Source organism: Armigeres subalbatus, chromosome 3, assembly GCF_024139115.2.
Source record: "Armigeres subalbatus isolate Guangzhou_Male chromosome 3, GZ_Asu_2, whole genome shotgun sequence".
NCBI classification, from domain to species: Eukaryota; Metazoa; Arthropoda; class Insecta; order Diptera; family Culicidae; genus Armigeres; species Armigeres subalbatus.
Window position 1 is genome coordinate 122,565,449 of NC_085141.1, and position 13,923 is coordinate 122,579,371.

At 42.8% G+C, this 13,923-nt stretch overlaps 1 protein-coding gene across 1 annotated transcript in view; it reads left to right on the top strand.

The window, feature by feature from the left end:
- Nucleotides 1–284: 284 nt before the first annotated feature.
- The window catches only part of LOC134225682 (polycomb protein Scm), a 35,314-nt gene continuing 21,675 nt past the window's right edge, over nucleotides 285–13,923 (top strand). The window contains exons 1-3 of the mRNA XM_062705956.1: nucleotides 285–1,454; nucleotides 7,051–7,524; nucleotides 7,592–8,522. Coding sequence (XP_062561940.1) covers nucleotides 789–1,454; nucleotides 7,051–7,524; nucleotides 7,592–8,522 — 2,071 coding nt within the window. The 5' untranslated portion in view covers nucleotides 285–788. The remainder of the gene's footprint in view (nucleotides 1,455–7,050; nucleotides 7,525–7,591; nucleotides 8,523–13,923) is intronic.

Here is a 13,923-nt window from a genome sequence, read left to right on the forward strand (position 1 = left end):
ATAAAGTTTGACAAAATGCATCCTCTCATTTCGACTCGACAAGGGATGCTCCGTTTTTTGTTTTCAATAGAATCGAAGAATATTTAAACATGTTGGCGTTTTTTTTAAGGATTGTATACAAATATAATAAATTGATAATATTTTCTTACTAGGAAAAATAAATATAAAGTTTCTGTGAAGTAACCAGTGTTCAGTATTACAAGTTTATCAAAACTCAAGTGCAATTTGAAATGAATAAATTATTCGACAATCACGTAGTCCCCAGTGTAACAGAGCATCTCTAGTTTACTTTCGTTTGGAAACCTGCGCTGGGAAAGAAGAGTGGAAGAAAAAGTGGATTTTTAATCAGTTTGGGTGCCGATAAAATGCGTAAATTACTCGCAATTCGTCGCAAATTTTAGATCAATTCTCGTGAGTATTGCTAAAATTCGCAGCACACGCACAAGTTTTGGTAAAATTTAAATTGAAATGTTTGGCGCCGCGATGTGAGAAAAAAGAAAACAAGTGAACAAACTCCGGCAGTGCTGTCAGGGGAAACGCAAGGAAGAGTCATACAAAGAGAAAAAAGTGGTCTGAAATCGATTACCGCTGGTGAATGAAACGAAAAAGGGATGGTAATCGTGTCGAATTTGCCAGAAGAACAAGAACGAGACTGTTTTGATTTTGTGATTTTGACGTTTTTGGGCAAGTAGTTCAAAAGGACGACTTCCTATCGATTAGAGGCAGTCAGTCGATACCAAAGGACCTTCGTGGGATTGCTAGCAGCAATTAGAGGATACTGTTTTGTGATGTCCGCATCTGGAAGCTCGTCGCCAAATAGTAACAGCAACAACATATCCAGCAGCAGTGGCAACAACGGCACAGAATCAAGCTCGGACAGGCGGAACAGCAACGGGCATTCCAGTTCCGGAAGGACTCCCCGCAAATTGACGGGCGGAAGTAGCTCTGCGGGGAGCAACGGAACATCCTCCAGTAGCAGCAGTGTTAGTTCTTGCATTTGGTGTGGCGAGCACAAAAATCCTCTCAAGTACGTGCTGCCAACGCAAAACGGTAAGAAGGAATTTTGCTCGGAGACTTGCATCCTTGAGTTCCGAAAAGCGTACAGTAAGGGAGCTTGCATCCAGTGCGATAATGTGATACGGGCTAATGCACCGAAACCGAACTACTGCTCGACATTCTGCATGAAGAAGCACCAAAAAAAGGCAACGGTTGGCAGTGGAGCCCATCCGGCGTCCCAGTCCTCCTGTGATGGCCCGAAAGCGACTTCCCTCTCTTCGGGAATGGCCGCTGCCAATACAACTTCGTCATCTGGCACGTCATCGGCGGTTTCCAAAATCAATGGAAATAACAACAACAACAATAATAACAACAGCAACAGCAGCAACAACAATAACAACAACGGCCGGAAGAGCAATGGGAATTCGCCTGGACGAGAACCGACCCGAATCAGTCCGGTGAGTTTTTTTCAACCGTTTTAATTCCCCACGGTGGTCAGTTTTCAAATGGGATGTGTCGGCGGATTACATCAATTAGATATTCCTTTGCTTTTTAGTGAAACGATTATCATGCAACTATTTTGAAAACTATTCGAATTCACCTTGCCACCTTTTTGACACCTAAATATAGAAAATGTATTTTTGTTTATGCGTTTTTATACGAATAATGTCTCTTATCAAACTTACAATAATTATTGATAGTTTAGTCTCCAGGACCTCATGGTACAGAGGTCTTTATGAGTGTTGCTAATGGATTCGTTATTTGCATAAATCGGTTGCAATTTTTAATAAACAGCTTAGTTTAACTTACTTAAGAATAATTTTAAAATACTATCGCCTCTCAAATTTAGAGAAATTAAATGCCCTTTATGTTCACGATCAGTTAAATTAAAAAAGAATTTGGTTAATTTTTAAACGGTGTTATCACTATGACTTTTCAGCAACATAGGCAAATTCTTTCTATACCAGTTATGTACGAAAGTGTTTGCTACTAACGCCTTCCTAGTATGTTTTTCTATTTGTGTTTAAGTTTGTCAATTTTCATTCTACTGTGACGCCTGAACGACACTCACCTCGTTTAAAGTGCTCGTTCTCAGTAATGCGCTAAACGATTTTCATGACCTCGAACTTTTTTAACCTAGGAACCGGCTTCCTCGATCCCTCCCCGCGTTCAAAAGAATCATAAATGTCTGTTTTTAGTTATTTTTTGCTATTATGTATAGCCAAATTATTTCAATAATCAAGTGCCATCAAGCTCTAACGTCACAAAATAAGATAGATAAATGAAATATATAAAGTAGAAGAGAGTTTGAACGTTTCACATTAATCTTATTACTGTAGTTACCGATATTGAAAGCCATATATTCCTTATTTATTATTGACCATACCTCTGGTCATATTTTTTGAAATCTTGTCACGTAATATACCAAATCGTGTCAGACAGGAGAGTAAAACATCACAAACAAATGTGGTGGTGAAATTCATTTGTTGGGAATACTATTGGAGACATTCTAATTCATTCAAAACATTCATGAGTTCAGGTCTTGAATTCTACCATACAAGAGAAAGGTAATACGCACATAAAAATATGCTCAGCATACGCAGGAGTTCACAGATATGAAATGATTCATGAGAAAATTCTTGGGGTGCCCCATAGTGCTATTCTAGAACTAGCGAAATATTCTGAAGTTCAGCTCGTAGCGCATATGCAGCAACGCCTCCAAAATTTCTTTCGCTTCAATCAGAAATCTTCTCAACAGACCTTTTTTTTGTTGGGGCGTAGAAACACTGCGTCCGTTGAGTTGAACTTTTGTGGTATACCTACCCCTGATTACTATTAACTTCACCTTGAAGGTTTATCACCATTAATCAAGTAAACAACCTAAGACGCGTCTTTTCCCAGTCCGGCAAAATTGAGTTGATAAAACCCACTACCTTTCCAGGATTTCCTCGGCCTGCCTAATAAACTCTAATCTCCTCGCGATTTTTTGCATAACATTGTGTATAAAATTCTTCTACATCTGAATGAGCATCATAGTTCTTCATCGTAAGTCATGCCGTCAAACTGTAATTCACTATTTTTGGATGTTTCTGCATACATTTTTGTATATAAACTTTCAACGAGTTTAGCACCGCCCAAACGTTGATCGATTTGGCTGAAATTTTGTCCAGAGCATCAGGGCATCAAAAAGAACCAAATAAGAGGGCGGCCCATCAAAAAAATTGAAAAAAGTTTTTCCCATACTAATTTGAGCCACCCTAGTGCTCATCTTGCCCCGTCCTACCTTATAAATCATTTATTATACACGCAACAGACAATTATTATTATTTATTCAAACTAAGGCCGAAGTGGCCTGTGTGGTATGTAAGAGTCTTCTCCATTCGGCTCGGTCCATGGCTACACGTCGCCAACCACGCAGTCTACGGAGGGTCCGCAAGTCATCTTCCACCTGATCGATCCACCTTGCCCGCTGCGCACCTCGCCTTCTTGTGCCCGTCGGATCGTTGTCGAGTACCATTTTCACCGGGTTGCTGTCCGACATTCTGGCTACGTGCCCGGCCCACCGAAGTCTTCCGATTTTCGCGGTATGAACGATGGATGGTTCTCCCAATAGCTGATGCAACTCGTGGTTCATTCGCCTCCTCCACGTACCGTCCGCCATCTGCACCCCACCATAGATGGTACGCAGCACTTTCCTTTCGAAAACTCCGAGTGCGCGTTGGTCCTCCACGAGCATCTTCCAGGGCTCGTGTCCGTAGAGGACTACCGGTCTAATGAGCGTTTTGTAGATTGTCAGTTTGGTACGGCGGCGAACTCTATTCGATCGGAGCGTCTTGCGGAGTCCAAAGAACGTACGATCTCCAGCCACTATGCGTCTCCGAATTTCTCTGCTGGTGTCATTTTCGGCAGTCACCAGTGAGCCCAAGTACACAAATTCTTCTACCACCTCGATTTCGTCACCACCGATGCAAACTCGCGGTGGGTGGCTCACATTGTCTTCTCTTGAACCTCTTCCTATCATGTACTTCGTCTTCGACGTGTTGATGACTAGTCCGATCCGCTTAGCTTCCCTCTTCAGTCTGATGTAGGCTTCCTCCATCTTCTCAAAGTTTCGTGCCATAATATCTATGTCGTCGGCGAAGCCAAATAGCTGGACGGACTTATTGAAAATTGTACCACTCGTGTTAATCCCTGCTCTTCGTATTACCCCTTCCAAAGCGATGTTGAATAGCAGACACGAAATACCATCACCTTGCCGTAGCCCTCTGCGGGTTTCGAAGGGACTCGAGAATGCCCCTGAAACTCGAACTACACACATCACCCGATCCATCGTCGCTTTGATCAACCGTGTCAGTTTATCCGGAAAACTGTGTTCGTGCATTAGCTGCCATAGCTGGTCCCGATCGATTGTATCATATGCGGCTTTGAAGTCGATGAATAGATGGTGTGTGGGCACGTTGTATTCGCGGCATTTCTGCAGTACTTGGCGAATGGCGAACACCTGGTCCGTGGTGAAGCGTTCGCCCATAAAACCCGCCAGGCACTGCCCCACGAACTCCCTTGCAGTTGGTGCTAGTCGACGGCATAAAATTTGGGAGAGTACCTTGTAGGCGGCGTTCAGCAATGTGATTGCGCGGTAGTTGCTACAATCCAGCTTATCGCCTTTCTTGTAGATGGGACACACGACACCTTCCATCCACCCCTGCGGCAAAACTTCCTCCTCCCAAATCTTGGTAATGACCCAGTGCAGCGCTCTAGCCAGTGCCTCACCACCGTGTTTAAATAGCTCTCCTGGTAGTTGGTCAACCCCAGGGGCTTTGTTGCTCTTCAGCCGGCCAATCTCCTCCTGGATTTCCTGGAGATTCGGAGCCGGTAAGATTATGTCCTGCGCGCGTTCTCCCAGGTCCATCACCATACCGCCATCTTCGTCTGCCACATCGCCATTCAGGTGTTCTTCGTAGTGCGTAAGAAAATTCCCGTTTATGTCCTTACACATATCAGGCTGTGGCACGTGGCCCTTACGTGAACGGTTTAACTTCTCATAGAACTTTCGTGTGTTATTAGCGCGGTACAGTTGCTCCGTCTCTTCACGGTCTCGATCTTCCTGCTGGCGCTTTTTCCTCCGGAAAATCGAGTTTTGTCTGTTCCGCGCCTGTTTATATCGTGCCTCGTTCGCCCTCGTGCGGTTTTGCAGCAATCTCGCCCATGCTGCATTCTTCTCTTCCACTAACTGCTCACATTCGCCGTCATACCAGTCGTTTCTCTGATCCGGAGGCGGATCGAATATCTCTCCAGCCATCTTCAAGAGACGCTGCGCCTAGCTGCTCTTCCGTTGGGAGTGCCACTTCCAACTGCTGCGCGTATTCTTGGGCTAGTCTAGCGTCTTGTAGCCGCCCAATGTTAAGCCGCGGCGTCCGACTTCGACGCGTGTTGTACACCGTCGAGAGTTTTGAGCGCAGGCATACTGCAACGAGGTAATGGTCGGATTCAATATTCGCACTGCGGTAAGTGCGGACGTTCGTGATGTCGGAGAAGAATTTACCGTCGATTAGAACGTGGTCGATTTGGTTTTCCGTTTCTTGGTTAGGTGATCTCCATGTGGCCTTGTAGATATTTTTGCGGGGAAGAAGGTGCTTCGGACTACCATTCCGCGGGAGGCTGCGAAGTTTATGCATCGTTGGCCGTTGTCATTCGATACGGCGTGCAGACTATCCGGTCCGATGACCGGTCTATACATTTCCTCCCTTCCTACCTGTGCGTTCATGTCACCGATGACGATTTTGACGTCCCGCAGTGGGCATCCATCGTATGTCTGCTCCAGCTGTGCGTAGAACGCTTCTTTCTCGTCGTCGGGTCTCCCTTCGTGTGGGCAGTGCACGTTGATGATGCTATAGTTGAAGAAACGGCCTTTAAACCTCAGCTTGCACATCCTTGCGTTGATTGGCTGCCACTCAATCACGCGTTGGCGCATCTTACCCAGCACTATGAAGCCGGTTCCCAGCTCGTTGGTGATGCCACAGCTTTGGTAGAAGGTAGCCGCTCGATGCCCGCTTTTCCACACTTTCTGTCCTGTCCAGCAAATCTCCTGCAGCGCCACGACGTCGAAGTTGTGGATGTAATTCATCGTAGATCATCCTGTCGCAACCTGCGAAACCTAGCGACTTGCAATTCCATGTTCCAAGCTTCCAATCGTGATCCTGTATTCGTCGCCTAGGTCTTTGCCGATTATATCGAGTCGCATTACCTCTTATATTGTCCGTAATGATTGGTTTTCCAGGCGGCTGATTGGGCCTGCGCAAAGCTCCTGTCTCGTCGAAGGGCCGTCGTGTCAGGGCTGTTTATCGTCCCACCTAACACCAGGACTTGGGCCTGTGCGCTTTGAGCGGCACACGGTCGCTTTGGTGGGGCCCACTTGCGGATACATGCAGTTTTTTATAGAGATTTAACAGGGCCCACTGTCAAACCCCACCACATCCTAGGCAAGCCCCACAACTCGCAGATGGCCTGGGGAGGGATCGTCAAGCCCTTGGGCAACAGACAATCCTGACCTCAAATTAATCCTTTCAAAATTTTCCCACATTCCCCGCCAAATCCAACAAAACTTGTTATGCTTATGCTACTTAATTACATTTGCCATTTGCTACGTTAATCTTAGTTATGGAAGAATTGATGTCAACGATTTGGAGTTTCATTTAACCTTAGATTTTTGAATTCGACAAAATTTTGACAAAATAAACTGAATTACAAATAAAAAAATATATAAACATGATAGATCCTATAACATGTCATTGCACTACATCTAAAATTGGCGGCGGAGAGCCAAACTAGTGTCAAATGGTATTTGTTTGGTATTTGGAATATAAGTTTTGCATACCGAATTGTAGCGCCGTCTCCAAACTTAACTTTTAACAAATTCGACGACACAAAAATGCAGTCGTTGATGTTTTGTCAGCCTTGATTTAAGAAATCATTTTTTTTTTCCCTTAAAAGTTCCATCCTATGAATCAGTCGTTTGTTCCAATCAACTAAATGCGTATTGCTATTCGTACACAGGTAACTACCACGACGACAACCGGCCCTTTCCAGTACGAAAGCTTCCACGTGTTCGACTGGACCGAGTATCTGCGCGAATCCGGTAGCGTCCCGGCTCCAGCTGAATGCTTTAAGCAAGCGTTGGTACCGCCTACGAATGAGTTCAAAATAGGCATGAAGCTGGAGGCCCTCGATCCACGGAATGTCACCTCAACCTGCATAGCCAGTGTGGTCGGAGTGCTTGGTTCTCGGTTGCGGCTACGACTTGACGGCAGCGACAATAAGAATGACTTTTGGCGGCTGGTAGATTCTACGGAAATTCACCCCATCGGCCACTGTGAACAAACGGGAGAGATGCTGCAGCCGCCCCTCGGATTTCGTATGAACGCCAGCAGTTGGCCGACGTTTCTGTTAAAAACTCTCAATGGAGCTCCGATGGCTCCGGCCCATATCTTCATGCCGGAGCCACCAACGCCGAAGTGCAATTTATTTCAGGTAATATGCAAACTTTAAGCTTTAAATAATCAATTCTAATCCATTGTCTCACATTTACTTCTCTCAGGTTGGACAGAAACTGGAAGCCGTCGATAAGAAAAACCCGCAACTGATTTGCTGTGCAACAGTGGATGCTGTGAAAGAGGATCAAATCCATGTAACATTCGATGGTTGGCGGGGGGCATTCGATTATTGGTGCCGTTACGATTCGCGGGATATATTTCCCGTGGGCTGGTGTGCTAAAAGTTGCCATCCTATGCAACCACCGGGTCAGAAGAATAAAATGGACGGAAGCGGAAGTCGATCGAAAGCATCACGTTCTTCCTATACCATGATATCTGAGCCGGACTCGATGACCCCAACCAGCCCAGTTACGGCACATTTCCACAGTAGGTGCAAAGGTGGACCATTCATTAATAGCTCTAAGTTACCATCGATGGTAACCGCTCCGAATCATCAGACGTTGGCGAAACTTTGCCTACAAGAGGTATTAGCCGCTTCCAAAGATCATTCCCAATTGTCTCCGCTACTTTTCGGTCTGGACGGAGAAGTGCATATTGTAACGGCAGCTGGCAAGAATTTCACGGTGAAAATTCCCGGAAGCATCCGGCAGAAGGGGAACAATGGGCTTTCTGACTTTTTGGAGACGCTTTGTACTGCATGCAGAGCATGCAAACATCTCATAACCTTAGAACCCGGTCCAGAGCAGTGCGATACTTGCAATCAATCGATGGTGCAATCAACCCAGCTGAAGAGGCCTAACAAACCAGAACCGACAGTACGATCGGCAAGTCCACCGCCAACAGCAGCGTCCTCACCAAAGGCAGCAGCAACGACGCGGGAGTCACAGCACGATAATCCCCGCAGTCCTTCGCCGAAACGTAAGGCAGTCGAACTGGAAACCGCAACATCGACGACCAACAACGAGCCCAGCTCATCGTCACCTCCGCCACCGACATTATCCGTACCATCGGCACCATCAGCGCCATCCACAGTCGGTAAGTTAGGTTTCCATTGTAAAAAAAAATGTTCTCTTGAAGATATGTTCTGGCTTTTCCCGTATAACGTATCTCAGTATATCGAAGCTGCGAGTATGTGTGTGTGGGGGTTTATTTTTTTTTGCCTTTGACTCGTCTCGTACATGGGTTTATTTGTTAAATTTTAGTTATGCAACCTTTGTCTGGATCTACCTTACGCCGAAGGAGAATTCCCCGACAAAAGAATTTCTCCCGATACCGATCTCATTGATCGTTACACCATTTCCTTTACAATGCGGATAATATGCGCGAGAAATCCATGTCGACTGCATTCTACGTACTTTTTTCTCTACACGACGACATTCTCCAAGCTCAAACCGGATATTTTCTTTCGTATTGCCTCAAACCTTGGACATATGAAGACCACGTGTGCCGATGTCTCTTGTACGTTCTAGCACCTAGTCCTTATTATGTTTTCGCCTAACTCCCTCAGATCCGGATCTCTCTATTTTTTCAGAAGCGCTGCATACGTCGTAGCGTTGTTAGCCTTTACTAGAACAGCTTCCCCCTTCTGCGTCTTCTTACGAGGTGGGGTCTTTTCTTTCCTGTTCTGCTACCTTTTTTCGCTTCATCTGTTTCTTTTATCCTTCTGACCCACTACGATACTCCATCCTTTTCCATGTCTGCCTCTTATGTCCACCTAGTCTCCCGGCGAGGTTTTTGCCCTTGTATGCACGGAAGATATGGAAATTTGTAACCAACTTTACACATAATAGGTCTTTGTATTGCTTAAACATTTTGATTTTCGTCACTCCACAATCATTTTCGACTGACCAATATTTATTTACGTTGCAGCTTCAAAATCTAAAAGTTTTTTCCGAGTTTGCCGCCAGTCTTAAGGAAGTATCGGTGTCTATTCATTACTAAAATGAAGAGAGTTCTTAAACTATACATATATATAGATCTTTGCAGAAACAAGGGGTCCACACTTATATAATACTAGCTTGATAATAATATTTATAATCGTCTTCAGATGTGACCCGATGTCGCGTCAACATTTATTTCAATGCAGCACAGAAGCACTCGTCGTTGCTTGTAATTGAAAATCGACTACGAAGATGAGAAGAGAGGAGTAGATCTGGAAGATTCCGTGGTTGAGTTCTGCTAACCGGAACGATGCTTGCCTTGATTGGCATGTGAATGAATCCACTTTACATGTCAGTCATTCCACTTGGAATCACTGTGGTAGACCTGGGCATAATCCGCAAGCTCACCCCATTGTAAAATACGAGATATTGCTCAATGCTTGCGGTTGAACTGCACGTTCTGTTGGTGGTGGATGACTGTAAAAATCAGTTGCGGTTGCAGAAGGCTTAGATCTGTATGATTTTTTTCCAAGCACCTGTTCAATATCAGGATAGTCTTTGTAGGTACATTGGTAAAAGAATTGATTTGATGTTCTTTCTATATGGTACATCATCATTGCACAAAGAGCTTACGAGACAAGCAGTAAGAAAACTGCTCGTACTAATGAAGACCATGTGACACACTCCACTGCACGAAATATTTTGCTCTAGGCTTTGCATTCATTTTCATAGCTTTATATGCGTGTACAACGCTAATGGCAATACAACTGCAAATAAAATGGTAAAATTTCGACAAATAAAATCATGTGATTTATCTCTAAATCTGTATGACAAAACCCAAAAAAGAGTGTCCATTATAGGAATATTTTAGGGGGTCCATAATAGGGAAGAAGAACGCTCCGAAACGGAACATAAAATCAAATAAAGTGTCGATTACGGGGAATCAAATTCCTATTATGGACCCCCAGGGGGTCTACTATAGGGATTATTCAGTCAGACTTTAAAATGTTAATTTCAACGAATAACGTCGTGTATTTGAGTGTTTTAAGAATGTATCGTGAAGAGGAGATGCAGAAATTGGTATTAGAAGCAGGGTGGCCACCGAACCGGGAAAAACGGGAAAAGCGGGAAAAAGACGGGAAATCGAAGTCACCGGGAAAAAAAGCGGGAAAAACCGGGAATTCAGGACATGTAACGGGAAAAAAATAAAATTTCGTCAAATTACATTCAAAATCTTCAAAGTTTTTAATGAAGCTGAAACAATTTACACTTCAATATTTTCTACTCAGTCGCATTCAAACTAAATTGTTTGATTTTAGTAGATGGGGTGTGTGAGGCACAAAAATTAAGTAACCTAATATAATCAAAGGTTATGATGGTGAATGATATACTCCAAGATATTTTTTAACATGTTACATGGAAAACCATTGTACAATAAGTACCAAAACTTTAAAAATTCCTATATTCCAATATTGAATCAGAACGTTCAAACTTTTTGGTAATAAATTCAAGATTTTTTCTTCAATTCTAGAAATTTAAAATGTTAAATTCCATTAATTACGAATTGAATGTTTTGATTGCCCAAAATGTGCTAAACTCTATTTGAGATATCAAAATGACGATTTGGATCAGAAACAAAGATTTGGGTCTTCGGGTTAAAATCATGCTTTGAAAAAATGATTTAAAATTTGATACATTTGCATCCTCGCTTTCAATTGCTCCTTTGCACACTTTGCATTTCCTATTACAAAAGCTAAATATGACACAATATCCAGTTGCTAACAACAATCGTCGACATAACAACGAAGTGGAAACCAAACCGGTTACTAATAATACGCACCACGTATTTCCCTCTGCCTTGGATCCAAGGATTCATAGGGTAAGACGGTATAATATGCCCCCCTAAGGCAACTCCTTGATAACTTTTTACTTTTCTACGTAATTTATGCAAACTTTGTGTTATTTGGTAGTCCAGGAAGTCGCAAATGCATTGCCCGTGAGTAGTCATATAAAAATATTACAGATAACACGTAATAAAGCTTTTTTGAAAAGTCGTGGAAAAACGAATTTTAAAAAGTGCCTGGGCAATACGCCCCACCTCAACCAAAGACGTTTCATAGCCCTTCATTAGTATTTTATCAATCCCATAATAAAAAGGCTACAAATTCTTATGCGCTTGACATTAAAAAACCAACATAGGTCCATTCAAGCAGGTGTGAATTACATTTCAATATTTTCCATACAATTTGGAAGCAACTGCTGCAGGCTCGCTGCGCTTGTGTCCAGTTGGTAAGGGCATATCGTCCTGCCTACATTGGGGCGTTTTGGCCAGTGAAACATGTTTTCGAAAATCGTTACATTTTTGAGGATGGAAGCAATTTTTTTATCTCATTAACCACTGAGAAAGAGGCCCTCCTTAGCCGTGCGGTAAGACGCGTGGCTACAAAGCAAGACCATGCTGAGGGTGGCTGGGTTCGATTCCCGGTGCCGGTCTAGGCAATTTTCGGATTGGAAATTGTCTCGACTTCCCTGGCAGGGCTGGTAGCAAGTCACTTTTTAGTGACTTGGTCACTATTTTGAGCCTAGTCACTAAAAAGTCACTATTTGCATCCAAAAGTCACTAAAGTCACTATTTTTCAGAAAATGGTCACTAAAGTCACTATTTTTGCACCACCGTTTGTAAAAAAAAGTTCAAAATAAAATTCATTTGTACCTACCGTTATCATCAACCTTTGATTTGGTTGTAAATCTGTTAGCAAAATATATAAAGTTTGAAAAATTGCTCCAAGGCCGTCTTATGAAAGGCAGAGTGGGTTCGAACCATGGACTTCGGGTTCGAGAGACACAGAGAGACCACACAGCGAAGTTTGGGCATACGTTTAGGGAACGCCGTATATAAAGCGCAGGATTGTTACGACTACGGGGATTTCGCGGTTTTTGCTATTCTCGCGGATTTGATGCGGATTTACATAACGGTTGAGACTTCGCGCGGATTTAGTTTTGGGTAGAAATTTAATAAATAGGGAGCGTAGAATTTTGTTTTCGATAGCAAAATGTTGTTGTCCACATTTGAAGTCTATGCTTACTCATTTTTTTTTTGGATATTTCCAAGCCATTATTGAATGCATTATACTCTTGAGCACTCGTTTAACAAGCATTATAAGGGTAAGAACTTCACTTGTTGTCATTTTTCATCGTTTCTGAATATTCATTTTTGCCTTTCTCGTACAACAAAGTTGTACCGAAAGGCTATCATTTCACTCCAAGAACGAACTTTTCATAGAAGGCCCGGAGACCCATAGTGTCATATACCAATCGACTCAGCTCAACGAACTGAGCACATGTCTGTCTGTCCGTGTGTATGTGTGTGCGTATGTGTGTGCACAAAAGCTAAGAAAAACATTAGACAACTTTTCATATAGTAATGCTTAACCGATTTTCTCTCAACAAGTTTTATTAGACAGAGGGCAAAACCTAGTTGATCACTATTGAATTTGATAAAGATCGACGGTTGCGTTTGAAAGTTATAAAGAAAATGGTACATCGATTCGAGCCATACAAGCGTCATATAAGGTTGGTGTCTTGACTAAATACGAGAAAGGCAGTATCATTACTCGGTGAATTAAGTTGGTTTTTTTTTTGTCAAGTCAATTTTGACATATAGGGGAAAGACGGCTTTGGCAGGTTTTGCTCTATTATTGGCAGTGGGGTTTTTGTCGGCCAAATTTTATAAAATTTGGCCACAATGTTCTTTGATATGCAAAGAATGTTTAGGCCAAATTTGAGCATAGTCAGACATAAAAAACCCCCCTGCCAATAATAGGACAAAACCTGCCAAAGCCGTCATTCCCCCTAATTCCGAGATATTTCTTGAATTCTGATTGATTAACCCCTCTACGACGAACCACACCGCATGGTATTGTCGGCGTAGCACCACATTAGAATTCGGACATCGGGACTTCCGAACCGAACTTTCTTCCGAAGTTTTATCTGCGCTTCTTAGGCGAATCCAGCGCACTACTTCCTAAGTTGGGTAAGTTGCCTGTATCTAGAGAAAAATCTACCTTCGTTATAAAAAGCTTCCTAACTTTGTTTCTCTTAGAGGAACTTTCACGGTAGTTTCTGTAGCGATGACCGCATAAATCTTTATGTAAAATTCCGTAAAAATTCCGCCTTAAATTTGGGAAATAATTTTCGGAAGGTTTTTCTTAGGAATTCACCAAACAATATCTACAGGAATTCTCAAAAAGATTTCTACCGGAGTTCATTAAAAATTAGCTTGTATTTGAAGGAGATTTTTTTTTTCAAGTATTCGCAGAGAAGTTTTTATAGTAATTGACGTGCAGTTTCAGCGGAAATTTCTGAAAGAGACAGAAGGAATGTCTACAAAATATTCTGCCTTGAATTTATGGTATGAAAGAATTTCCGGAAGTTTTTGTGCTGACATTCGCCATCGGATTTCTGTTGGAATTTCCTTTGAACTCCTGGAGAAAGATTTCACAAGGATTTAAGCATTTTCTGCACAATTTCTGAAAAAAAATCCTAGAAATTTTCAC